The 12,842-nt window shown below is 39.5% G+C and overlaps 1 protein-coding gene across 1 annotated transcript in view; it reads right to left on the reverse strand.

The window, feature by feature from the left end:
• SLC9A4 (solute carrier family 9 member A4) overlaps positions 1 to 12,446 on the reverse strand; it is a gene marked incomplete at both ends in the record, with an annotated part of 30,728 nt that extends 18,282 nt beyond the window's left edge. The window contains 4 exons of the mRNA XM_079535058.1: positions 1,553 to 1,770; positions 4,324 to 4,583; positions 9,284 to 9,747; positions 12,185 to 12,446. Coding sequence (XP_079391184.1) covers positions 1,553 to 1,770; positions 4,324 to 4,583; positions 9,284 to 9,747; positions 12,185 to 12,446 — 1,204 coding nt within the window. The remainder of the gene's footprint in view (positions 1 to 1,552; positions 1,771 to 4,323; positions 4,584 to 9,283; positions 9,748 to 12,184) is intronic.
• Between the last annotated feature and the right edge of the window lie 396 nt (positions 12,447 to 12,842).

Here is a 12,842-nt window from a genome sequence, read left to right on the forward strand (position 1 = left end):
GTCTCACCACCCTCACAGAAAAGAATTCCTTCCTAATATCTAGTCTAAATCTATTTCTCTTCCAGTTTAAAACCATTCTCTGTTGTCCTGTTGCCACATTTCCCTAAGAAAAGTCCCTCCCCAGCTTTCCTGGAGACCCCCTTCAGGTACTACAAGGCCACTACAAAGTCCTTCCAGAGCCTTCTCTTCTCCAATCTGGAGAGCACCAACTCTTTCAGCCTGTTGCTGTAGGGAAGGTGCTCCAGCCTTCTGATCATCTTCGTGGCCCTCCTCTGGACCCTCTCCAACAGTTTCATGTCCTTCTTGTGTTGAAGGACCAGAATTGGACATAGTACTCCAAGTGGGAGCTCATGAGAGCAGGGTAGAGGGGCAGAATCACCTCCCTTAACCTGCTGGTCACACATATCTTCACATCTTCAGATGTTCCTTCCTTCTATGTGAGTAGAAGAAAAGACAAAGCATAATTCATGGTTGTCTCATTGACAAATGCATCAAGAAATTTTGTTCAACATTTTTCAGAAAACTCCTGGATAGCCATATTGCCCTTCTAACATATACTGGCATAGTTAAAATCTCCCATGAGTATAAGGGCCTGTAATACTTTCTCCAGTGCATAAGCAATGCTTTGTCTGTCTCCTTTTCTAGATCAGAAGATCTGCAGTAGACAGCTATTAAAACATCAGATGTACTGGTCTCTCTGAACCACTGATCCTCCGATTATTGTGCACATGCTTTCTGTTGGCTTGTCACCTTTGCCAAGGGAAAGCTCCATACATTCAATCTGTTCTTTTATAAAGAGCACAGTTCATCTTCCTTGTCTTCCCATTCTGTCTTTCTCAACTTTTCAAAGTTTCTGCTGTCCCATCCTTGTGATCAGGAGAAGATGAGAAATGGTGTCCCACAGCTATTGTGACATCCTCTAGGAAATCCTCTGCCCATGCTCAAGGAATCATAGTCTCATAGATGAGGAAGTAGGAGACCTTTGTAAGAACAGGAAAATACTGCATGCAGAAATTGAATAATTTCATAGGCACTACTTTCTAGTGGTTTAAAACCTCAGTGTCCAAACTGACTTGTAAAGATCATTAGTATAGCGTGGATTGCAACCTTGTGCAGTGCTATCGACTTGAGGAAATGCAGCTGGAAATCTGCCTAGAAGAAAAGGACGTGGGGTACAGGTCGGCAGCTGGCTAAACGGTTACACAATGTGATGAAAATACTGTGAAGCCCACTTATCCACGGGCATATAGTTAACTAAGATGTCTGCTTCTGTATAGGCATAATCATGACAATGTTTCAATTTTGCTTAATATGTTCTATTCTTACTTAATCATGTAGTCTGTGATTGAAAACTGGCATTAAGATTTGTTTGACGTTTTTCCTTCTTTTTCTGCATGTGGGGATATATGAAATGAAGCTGTCAGTAATGCATACCTAGTAAATTCATTATTAAACTGGTTATACCAGTCTGCACCAGTTTTTCTAACATACCTTTGCACTAAAAGATTTCTTTCAGAGATGCAGACCAGGTTGTCTGCAAAAACTGACTTACTTAGTGTCCTCCAAATGAGGCAGAAAAGCAGAGTGAAGCAAATAAAAGCCCAGTTCCACTCATGATTTTTCCCCACTGTAGACACTCCCATGAAAACAAAGATCAGGGTCTCGCTGACGCTGCTCAACATCTTCATGAAGTATTTTATTGTTGTGTAGGAATTCTGGGAAACATTCTCCTCCACATATTTTTTCATAGTCACTGCACATGCTGTCATCCTGTAGGAGGTAAAACATCAGAGAGCAACCACAAACTGCTTTTGTTGTTGTTTGTTTGTTTGTTCTTGATTTAATAGCAACTTGAGACTGCATTCATAGTCTTCACTATCAAATCTTAACCTGCCTAGTATAATGTAGCATTTTATTTCTTCAATAATGCTAGCTATTTCAGTTAAGTAAAAGAACTCATTCAGCTTTATGAATCCATTTTGTATACAGGAAAAAGGAAGCAAATCAGTCAGCTTCCCTTGAGGGGAAATGAGGATATCACATTCCTGTTCAAAGTCCTTTTTATTCTGAATGCATAATGCACAACCACCAAGCATCAAATATTTGAGTATCAAACAAAGGGCAGTCAATTTTGTACCAGGCTGTGGCTGTATTAATTAGAGGGACATAACCTGCCTCTGAGTGATCTTTGCCTTGAGGTGCAAGGCAAAGAGAACACGGCTGTAGTTCTATGCAGGGATCAAAGACTCCAGTGAGTCCTTGCCAGCTGGTTGGCAGATCAGCAGGACCAGGACAAGCTTCAGAAATTCTCCTCCCATAGAAGTCCACTGCTGCACAGCAGGGGAAAATTTAATTACCCTACAGATAAGTCCTTCATTCCTTTTAGTTAACCAGGGTGTGGAAAATGCTCCTAAGGAAGGAAAGGAATTTTTTTCCACTCTTTAGTCTTTGTTACTCAAGCTAGAGCCAGTTTCAGAGATATCAGCCATGACCCAACACAGATACTTGTCATATTCATGTTGAGCAGTAGTCTTCAAGCAGGACTACTGAACAGTTTACTCTTATCTCCTTCATTTTCCACAGCTGTAGATAATTAGATAGATTTAGTGCAAGGCTAATAATATATCCCATCATCTATCTAATTTTGTTGATGTTATTTAGTCTTTGGGGGCTTCTTGTGATGATATTTTTCCAAACTTGTAAATTTGGAGAACATTGACTGCTCACTAAATAAGCCTTTATCTAGTTTCTGTTCTTTTAATTTCTGTTGAAGAAATCTCAAGGGTATTCTGGGTAGAACTGAGCAGGTCCAAGGACATTCTAAGGCAATGTCATTAGGCATTAAATTTTAATATTGTTGACTTTCAGAGATACATGCATAATCAACTTTCATGATATAAGTGAAAAATGAATGAATTCCTCAGTAATTTAGAAGGGTGACAATAAGTTCCCATCCCAAAACAAGCAATAATTTTCTTAATGAAGCAGTAAGAATAATAAATCCCAATTATATTAACATTTTTTATTACTAATAACTTCAGTGCTCTAATGAAAATCACAAGTAAGAGAATATAGAGGTATGTAGTATAGTGTAATGGGTAGGCAAGGAAGCAGTATTCTGGGCAGTGCTGGTAGGAAAGAGCCCATGTGGTATTAGTGCTCACTATGTAGTAGGTCTCATCCTGCTCATCCCCCTAACTTTAGGGTTAGGGTTAAGTATCTCAGATACCTAAGAGCAAAGATGTTGGAGACAAAAAACAAAGCCCAAGACTCAATTCCTTTGTCTCATAGCTCAGAGAAACTCATTTCTTATCTAAATAATTGTTTAATATGGATAATATTCTAATCTGGCTTTCCAGAGTTAGTACAAAGCCAGTCATTCTCTGAAGCTAACCAAACCTGAGTTTGATAGGTAGAAATGAGCAGATGTAAATACCTCAACAGTTACATACTTTTATTTATTACCTTTGTCAACTGAATTGCCCCCAGCAGGAAGCAACTTTCTGGAGATTCCTGTCCTCCAAGAGACCAAAATCCACAAAGACTCCACTGGCACATGAGCTCAAAGCCACCCACTATCTGATCACTGATCTCCATAGCATCTCACATTAGCTACAGGTTTAGCTACCTTGCCAAATGACCTGTTCTTTACATTTCCTTCTTCTGAAGAGTTGTTAGGTGCAGAATCCTTCGAATCTCCTTACGAGAAGTCTTACCCTAATGTCTCTCACTTTTACCCCCTATTCCTTTCTCTTCTTCCAGTAATGCTACTCAAACCTAGTGTAATTCCAATAAATCATGTCATAAATGATTTTCAAAACTATACACAAGAGCAATAACCCTAACATTCCTAAGTTTTTAAATTTCCATTCATTACTTTTCATCTCTATTCTTATCCAGTGTTGAATGCTTAGCATAAAGGCACATACACAAGTCTATTATGAATCCATTCTCTCACTGAACTGGTTCTACCAGAGGTAGACTGTTCCCTCATGCTCTGTGGAACAGAAAACTGTCAATTGGTGGCAACAGCAGACATCATACTCACAGTTTGTAAGATTTTTTTTTTTCCAGGGGGCAAAAATAAAAAAAAAATTGTCAGCACAGATATCTATTCCTCAGTAGTACATCTCTGCCTACACTGAGTGTAGGCTTGCTTCTCCTAATTATCACTGCACTTACAGACCACTTAGAAGCTGTTTACTGTAGGCCTGAGGCTGAAAATGTTGATATTAGTACAACATCAATCTCAAGTAAACCATCTCCATGAAACATTGCCCCTTTCCCCAAGAGAGCATCTGAAAAGGCACAAGGAATACTCACGCCAAGATACCTGAGACGTAAAGGATTTCAGCACACAAGTATGACAGGTAGCTGAACATGAAGACCAGCAGGGGTTCGATAGCGGAGACGTTGTGGGTGAATCGAGTCATGAGGGCTGAAACAAACCCGAAGACAACACCAAACAGCATGCCACCCAGTCCCACAACAAAGAAGCGAGCAAAGCCAGCAAGGATATCAATGGATTCAATCTCTTCGTACTTGTGCATCTGGGTGAAGGCGATGAAGATGTTGTATAACACCTGTGTGCAAAATGAGGAGATGATAGCTGCCAGGTGTCTTTCAGAAGCTTGCAGACTTACTCATTTGATACATGTATCTATGCACGTACGTGTGCCAGATATTGCTTTAGGCAAATCAGCAAAGTAATATTAAAATCTCAGATGGCTCATAACACATCCCAAACTAGGTTCTTTCCAAGTATTCTGAAAATGGCAAAAAAATGGAGAGTAGGTTTATGGTTATGTAAAAAGAGTAAAACTCTCAGGGATCAAATGTAATTAATGTACCTGAAAAATACTCTTGCTTTTTTGGTTTTTGTATCAGATGTTCAAAGCTCAGCTGAGTACCTTACCATGCCCACATGCACTCTCACATTCTCTTTCTGACTCATGATGGGGCAGGGCAGAAACTGCAAAATGTACTTCTTACATAAATCCTGTTTACCTTGTCTGTATGATCTGTAAATTGAACACACTTCATTGGGTGGACTCTGAAATATCAAATGTCCTTCAGTAGTGCTTGATGCATAAAAATCGCTTAACATCACATCTCCAATGGGAAAGGAAGCAGGAGGAAGGGAAGGGAAGGGAAGGGAAGGGAAGGGAAGGGAAGGGAAGGGAAGGGAAGGGAAGGGAAGGGAAGGGAAGGGAAGGGAAGGGAAGGGAAGGGAAGGGAAGGGAAGGGAAGGGAAGGGAAGGGAAGGGAAGGGAAGGGAAGGGAAGGGAAGGGAAGGGAAGGGAAGGGAAGGGAAGGGAAGGGAAGGGAAGGGAAGGGAAGGGAAGGGAAGGGAAGGGAAGGGAAGGGAAGGGAAGGGAAGGGAAGGGAAGGGAAGGGAAGGGGAAATAAATGGCAACCTCAGATTCGGATTTCTTCTAGCTAGATAAGTACAGTTATTACAGTTCTGTTATTGGTGTTAAAGTAGAATACTTAGTTAATCAAAGTTTTAATGAATTGTCTTGTTAATACAATAATTATGGTCTATGCTGATTGACACTGAATAATCCAGAGTGAATGGCTGTCACAACTGCATTTACACAAAGAAATACCCAAAAGACACTTTCCCAGCCTGACTGAAATAAGCACCGGTCTGACTCTAAACCTCTTTACTTTTAATACTCTCTTTCAGAGCTACACTCAGTTGCCCCACCCACACTGATCCCTACATGTTTTGTAGGGGGAAGTTTGGGAGGGGAAGTTCACAATCTCTGTACTCTCACATGTTTTATATTTAATGCCACTTAACCTTCTTCACAACCTTAAGTAGGAAATAAAAGATGATTCCATTTATGTAGTCTAGATCAGATAAATTTAACATGCTCATATTATTAATAGTTCTCTTCTGCAGAAGTTCACGTTGAAAAATCTCAATTCTGTTGTAATTTCATCCATCTTTTAAAAACTAATTGAAAGAATGGGGTAGTAGTAAAAAGTTCTTAGAAGCTGCTGACAGTTGACTACCATTAAGTCCTGTCAGATCTATTTACAGGGAATGTCTAGTATATGGGAGTCATCTTTCAGTTTTCAAGAGAATTTTGGGAACAACTAAAGACTCCGGTCCACTGCAGCTGTTGTACCAAAGCATTAGTTCCATCAAAACAGAGGAAAGTCATTGATCTTATCTGTTCTTCTTTGTTCTTTCTTCTTCATACAGTTAATTTCAGGAGACTATTAAGAAGATTAAAGTAGATATTTTCAGATAGAAGAATCAAGCTCATTAGGATAATAATTATTCCCCAGCTACTATCCCATCTTAAATTGCTGCTGGGAGTGTATGACCTTGAGCTGTCAAACTGGCTGTTCTCCAGGAGTCTCATTGATAATATTTCTGGGGGACAGACAAAAACACAAAAAATATCAGCATAAAAGTGAAAATCATTGAAATGTGACATTATTTCTTTTTTTTTTTTTTTTTTTTTTTTTTCCTCCTGGCAGTGTGTTTTGTGAGAATAAACTGTTCTTTACAACGGTTTACTTTGGGCATCACAGAAGTAAGCCTCCATATAAAAGTTGTTCGACAAAGTTAACTTGGGGTGTTTCTACTAGCAGAAGAAATACCATATTTCCTTATATGGCAGAAAAGCTTGGAACAGCTCAGGATGCCTTGGGTCGCTCACAAAGAAGGCATGGATTGATAGTTGCCCTCACTTAACTTTGTGAATGTCATGCTTTGCGTTTTTTGGAGGAGACACTACCATGTAGCAGTGTACCACTAAATGACTGATAGAGCCAGGGTGAAGAAGAGCAAACATTACATTTTCATGCATGTCTCCTGGTGCTGGGCTCTCTGCTCTGGCTGCTGCTTCAGCAGTTGACAGGACTCGAACACTGCACACAGTGCTCACATCAGGAGCTCTGGAAGCAAAGATTTTCAGATGACTGCCTTAACTACTAACATAGGCAGCCATGAAAACGCTTTATTTCCTCTTTTAGATCACATGAATTTTAATTTATTTTAAACACAATGTGTCAACTTCAATGACAGGTGGAGTATCTCCATTCTCCTCCCTAACACATCTAATGGTCAAAGCTTTCCTAGAGACATCAGAGAGGTAAACTCAAATTCATTCAAACAGAAATTATTTTTATTGGATCTCCATCATGCTTGAGATTTTTTAACAGCTCTGTGACTGCACACAAAGAGAGGACACCATTAGAGAAAATGGTCTCTGCAGCTTCATTTTCAGTATGACATGGTACACAGGTGTTCTCAGGGTTTCTGAGATCAGAAATGAAGTGGACAGGTGAAATATCAAGTTTTCTGATGCACATGTGCTCAGCTCCTGTCAAGATGAAATGGACTGGGCACATGCAGGAATTGAATTACAGAAACTTGAAACCCTTTGCAACAAAATTAGGGTCCTTCACTTGTTCAACCTTGAGCTTTATTTATTGTATCTAGGTGGTACTGCCTTTTAGACATGTTAAGTCAAATAAAGCTGGTAAGAGAGAAACAAGGAGGAAATGGTAATGTAAGAACAGTTTAAAAGATTTCAAAATAGTAAGTGAAGTGTGAAAGAGGAAAAAGCAATCTATTTGGGCTCCATCAACATGATAAATAGTCTAGACTTCTCTGCATATGGCTTGATAGAGATTTTGCAAATCTGAATGCCCAGAAAATGTCTTGAGAGGTGACTGATACAGAAATGAAACAGATAAGTCAACAAATGGATTGCCATGTAGCTGCTTTAAGAGATTTAATGAGGAGGTGCATGGGGCAAAGGGACCTCACAGTCATGTAGAGAGACCTCCCTTTTGTTTCCTTTGCTAACACACCTTGTGCTGTATAAGAATACCTAAACACCTCTGTTTTTTAAGACTTTCTGACACTATAAATTTACACTGTAACAGGATCCTGACTGAAAGCTCACATAAATTCTCACATCATGAATTCTCAGGACCCACATCATAAACACAGATGGGAACAAAGGAAAGACAGGGTAGAAAGCCAGGCAGACAACAGACCGAACAAGTTATTCCAGAATGAAGAACAGATACTACTTTCTGAAGTCTACACTGGAAGGAACCAAAAGACAGGTGGCAGTGATAGATGGACTGTGCTTTGTTAGTTACATCTATAACGCATAAGCAGTATGTATGCAAGTTTAAGTAACATTTGTCCCTTAATTCTACTTTTGCCTTATATCTCTGATTCACCAAGGTGAAGGATTTATGATCACTGGGCTATGGCTGCAATAAATTATTTCATTCTTTTTCCACTAAACATTACTCATGAGCTGTATTTCTCCCATGAAGCCTTTGAGCAGTGAACTCCGTACAGCTTTTACAAGTCCAGGTTCTGCTGTACCCAATGTATAACTGTATCTCGATACTTTTTATGTGTTTTAGATTCCTGTGATTTAAATTCTGTAAAGATCATATCGAGCAAAACTCCTTAACCTGTACTTAACTTTCAGCACATAAACACTCCTGTTGATCCCCGCCTAATGAATTTCCTGCTTGTTTGAAAAACATGTGGGTTCTACTAGTCCACAGCTAGAATTTCTAGTTGCTCCATACTTCAGTAAAAGCATAGGGAAAATGGGGAAAGTAGTAGAAAAGGAGCTCTGTCAAAAACATACAAATCACAAAAAACCCTCTTTTTTAAAAATGAAAAGCAAAGCACTGTTTTGAGTACTTGGAACAAGATTTTCAAGAAAGGTGAATACTTATTTGATGACAATTATTTTATCAATAGAAACAGTTTAGCAAAATCATTCATGGTTTCTGAAATTCCTGTCTAAGGTCTCTGGAGAATTTCCTGGAAGGGATCAAGGCTACCAGAGGCTGTCCATTTTTTTGCTGAGTGCTCTCTAAGGCATAAGACAAAGGAGGATCTCTTGCATTGCTATCCCTGCTGCTCTCAGTCCTAAAGGAGTACAGTTTTCTATTTATTTGCTTGCACAACACCGAGTGTGTTCCTATCAGCAAAATCTGCTTTCACTTATCCTTTCAATTTAGTGAATGCAAGATTAGGGTGTGCTGTCTTAATGTCTAACTAGAAACAATATTTCTTTCAGTGGCTTGAAAATGAAATGTTTATGAAAGAATTAATATAAGATGTAGTTTTTACATACATCAAAATTAATTGTGAGTTACCAGTAGAATATGCATATTATACTGCATCAAAGATCTTCACAAAGTTGCCAATGCCCTGCATCCAATAACCCTACAAGCAAAAAGAGTCCTAAGAGAAGCAGATGAAGACTGGAAAGAAACTCACCACAGTTATGCCATCATTCAGCAGTGATTCTCCAAAAATCATCATGTGAAGCTGCTCATTAACAGAAGCTTCTTCAAAAACTTCCAGAGCTGCCACAGGATCCACAGCTGAGATCATGCTGCCAAAGAGCAGGTTCTGCAGCAGGTTCAGGTCAGTCAGACCAAAGACTTCAATCTGGCAAATGCCATAGAGGGAGAGGCCAATCCCAAATGAGTTCAGCAGAGATCCTAGCACGGACCACCACAAGATGGACCCAAGGTTTTCAAAGAATGGACGAGTTGGCATGAAATAACCCTCTTCCAGCACAATGGGTGGAAGGAGATACAAGAAGTAAATACTTGTGTTCATCACCGGTGGGGATTTGTGGTCAGTACCAAAGATGATCGCTCCAACTAGTGCTCCAATGGCAATCAGGATGCAGCTTTCAGGCATGAGTCTTGGTAATCGGTGATAGAGACGGAAACCTTTAATAAAACATTTAAGTTAGCCTGAAGTCAGATGTGTTTTACCTGCCTTCAAACACTTAGTCTTCATATTGTCAGGTTCTAGTTTTACTATTACAAAAGTAAATGCACAAGTAGCACCATTCCCTTCAAAATGAAACAATCCTGGGTTTGGGCTGACCAGGAACCAGGATAAGCCCAAGGGAGCAGGGAGCAAGCAGCACAGATGCTAAGGTCTGCCCATCTCCTTCCACTTCCAGAAACACCTTGAATAATTTCCCAGACACCAGATGACCCACAGGCTGAGCAAGTGAATACTCGTGAACACCACAAAATACAAAGCAGCTTCGTTATCACCAGGAATCAAGGCATGGCCACATAATGCTTTGTACAAGCTGACTAACCTTGCTTTTCTGGGAGTTCTAGTTTCTACATAAGGTAAACAGTACTCTGTAAAGAACTTTATGAGCTAGTTTCGTGGAAAAAAAAAAAAAAAAGAAAGAAAAAAAAACCAAAACAACAACAGTGGTTTCAGCTGAGTTGAAAGAGCTATTGACATCAAATAATAGAAAACAGTGGATCCTGGGAAGGTTTTCTCCTTGCTAAAAATAAAAGTTCAGTCTACACTACCAAATGAAGCAGTCCAAAGAGATTTCCCATCAAAAAGGTTCAGCTTACATCCAGACAGCCAGATGCTCTTCTCTGCCCCAGAAAACAAACAGACATATCTGATCTGCCTGCAAGAACAGACCCTGACCCATAGGTTGCCTGGACACTGCCTGGGAGAAGGCTGTCGGACATGGGCAGAAGTTCAGAAAGAGCTCGTCTGCACTGACGCAGCATGGATAGTTGGGCACAGCTTGCTGCCACAGTGTGCCTTCCCTTTAAAATATAGATGCAGCCAGGACATTTTAGAGAGAAAGAGCTACATTTAACTTATAAATGTTATGGGTATGGATCTCTTCCAACCTACCTTGATGCCCTGCTACTGTGGGTTTATGTAATTCTGCACATTTGACATGAGTATTGGTACCAACACTGAGATAGTATCTAATAATGCCTCATCCAGTTGCTGTATTAGGGATTGCATAATTAGTCATATTGTGAATAAGAGATGCCTTATCTCAAAATGTAAGGAATTGTTCAGAGTTCACATGAATGAGAATGAGACAAAGACAGTCATAAATGGTCATCTAGATCTAGGTGTCTCTGTTGAATGGTGGTTGGACCAGATGGCCTCCTGAGGTACCCTCCAACCTCAGCCATTCTGTGCTTCTGTGTGCAATCCAATGGGCCTGTTTTCATACTTAAAGCAAGATGAAATTTCATCTCATAACTTTAGCAGCCAGTGACAAGTTTGCATTTTTGTGATGCGTGAATTATTCATGTTCAAAAGTAAAAGAAACAAAAACACGTTTTTCTGAAATTTAATATTATTTATTTGGGAAATATACTTATTTTTACCTTAAAGTATGCTATGATCATAACACTACTATCGCATTTTAATTATTTTGATTAAAAATAAATTTAATTAATTTTAATTTCATTTTTAAATCGTGTTCAAGACTTCTATCAGTTTTATCAAATAAAGGGATTCTTCTTCCCATTCTTCTGCCCATTCTATAGGAGTGCCTGAAAATCCCACTGAACTTCAAAAGGGCAGGGAAATCACTTATGTGTAGCTCTTCGTTACTGCAATCATCTTCATTTATTTCATATTGCTGCTTTAGTTCCAAAAAGCCAAAATCAACTTAAGTCCAGTCATATAGATGCATAAGACACAGGGTGAGCATTTTTTTTTTTTATTAATTACAGTCCCTATTTCTCCAAGAGTTGTCTCTCTTCTTTCAGATATGTACACTGAGCCCCAGGAGAAGCTAGATGTATTGAAGTATATTCTATAGGCATTTATGCTGCTTTTCCTATGACCAGTATCCGTTCAGGCTTCACCACCCTCCTCTGATGTTGCTTTCTGAGCAACATTAAACAACAAACATTTAAAACATAAGTTTATAGGAAATTGCTTCTTATTATTCACATGACAGAAGGGTTCTTACTTTCCTCCTTCCCAAAGTAAGTACAACTGAGGTTTCAGTCAGCTGCTTTCCTGATTTCTACAGCTGTGTCAGATTGTATAGTCTTGTGATATTTAATATTCATCGCAAGATATTTGAATATTAGAACAAAGGATGGACAGCAGTGTGAGGAGGATATCCATTGCTACACATTAGCATAGACAGCCCAAGAGAAATGAGAGTTAGAAATCATATACTTATTTCAATAATTTGAAAGCATTAAGAGGTGAAAGTTTGTCATTGTCATTATAATGACCTATTCTTTCCAGGATAGGACAGAAAAACAGTCCCTAGCACAAAAGACTATGCAAGATACTTGGTTACACGGTATGTTTTTAAATTCTTACCAATAAAGGAGGATCCAAAACACCACTTCCACTTACCTATTTTTGCAAGAGAAGCAAGAAGTATCCAAAGAGTGACTTCATATGGAATCTGCACATTGTTGTAGTCCACTGTGAAAACCTGCAGCCTCTTATTTTGTGAAGAGTCAACAGCATCAGCACGATCATGTTCATAGTGAGGCAACAAACTACTACCCAGGCTAGGCTCATCCAAATAAGCAGCAGCAGAAGGGCATGCCAGAGTCAACAGTGACAGCAAGTAACTCAGCATCTTCATATGTTCAAAGGCAGGAGAGCCCATGTTGAGGGCTGTGGCTATCTGTTATAGAGCATATAGAGGGGTGCAAGAAAGCACACAACACTCACACCTGTTAATTCCCACTGCTCATAGCCACAGTCATTTCTTCCTCACTACTCCTTCAGTTTCTTATTAGAGGCCCTTTTAAAAGCCCTAACGTACCTGCACTGCTCCTCGTATTACAGATGAAGCTGAAGTTTATATGAAGATACCAGTTCTGCAGGTTCCTCAGACCCAGATAAACCCCAGACACAGCATCACTCTGCTGAAAAGTAACGAGCTTTCCGGACACATTATTTTTCCAGCCTCTCTGATATTTTTCCCACTAATAACTATAAAAATCACCGATGTGCACTATTCAGGCAGTAAGGGTAGCATAGGAAAACAGTATCAGATGGG

The sequence above is a fragment of the Tetrao urogallus genome (genome assembly GCF_951394365.1).
Source record: "Tetrao urogallus genome assembly, chromosome: 1".
In the NCBI taxonomy this organism is placed as follows: Eukaryota; Metazoa; Chordata; class Aves; order Galliformes; family Phasianidae; genus Tetrao; species Tetrao urogallus.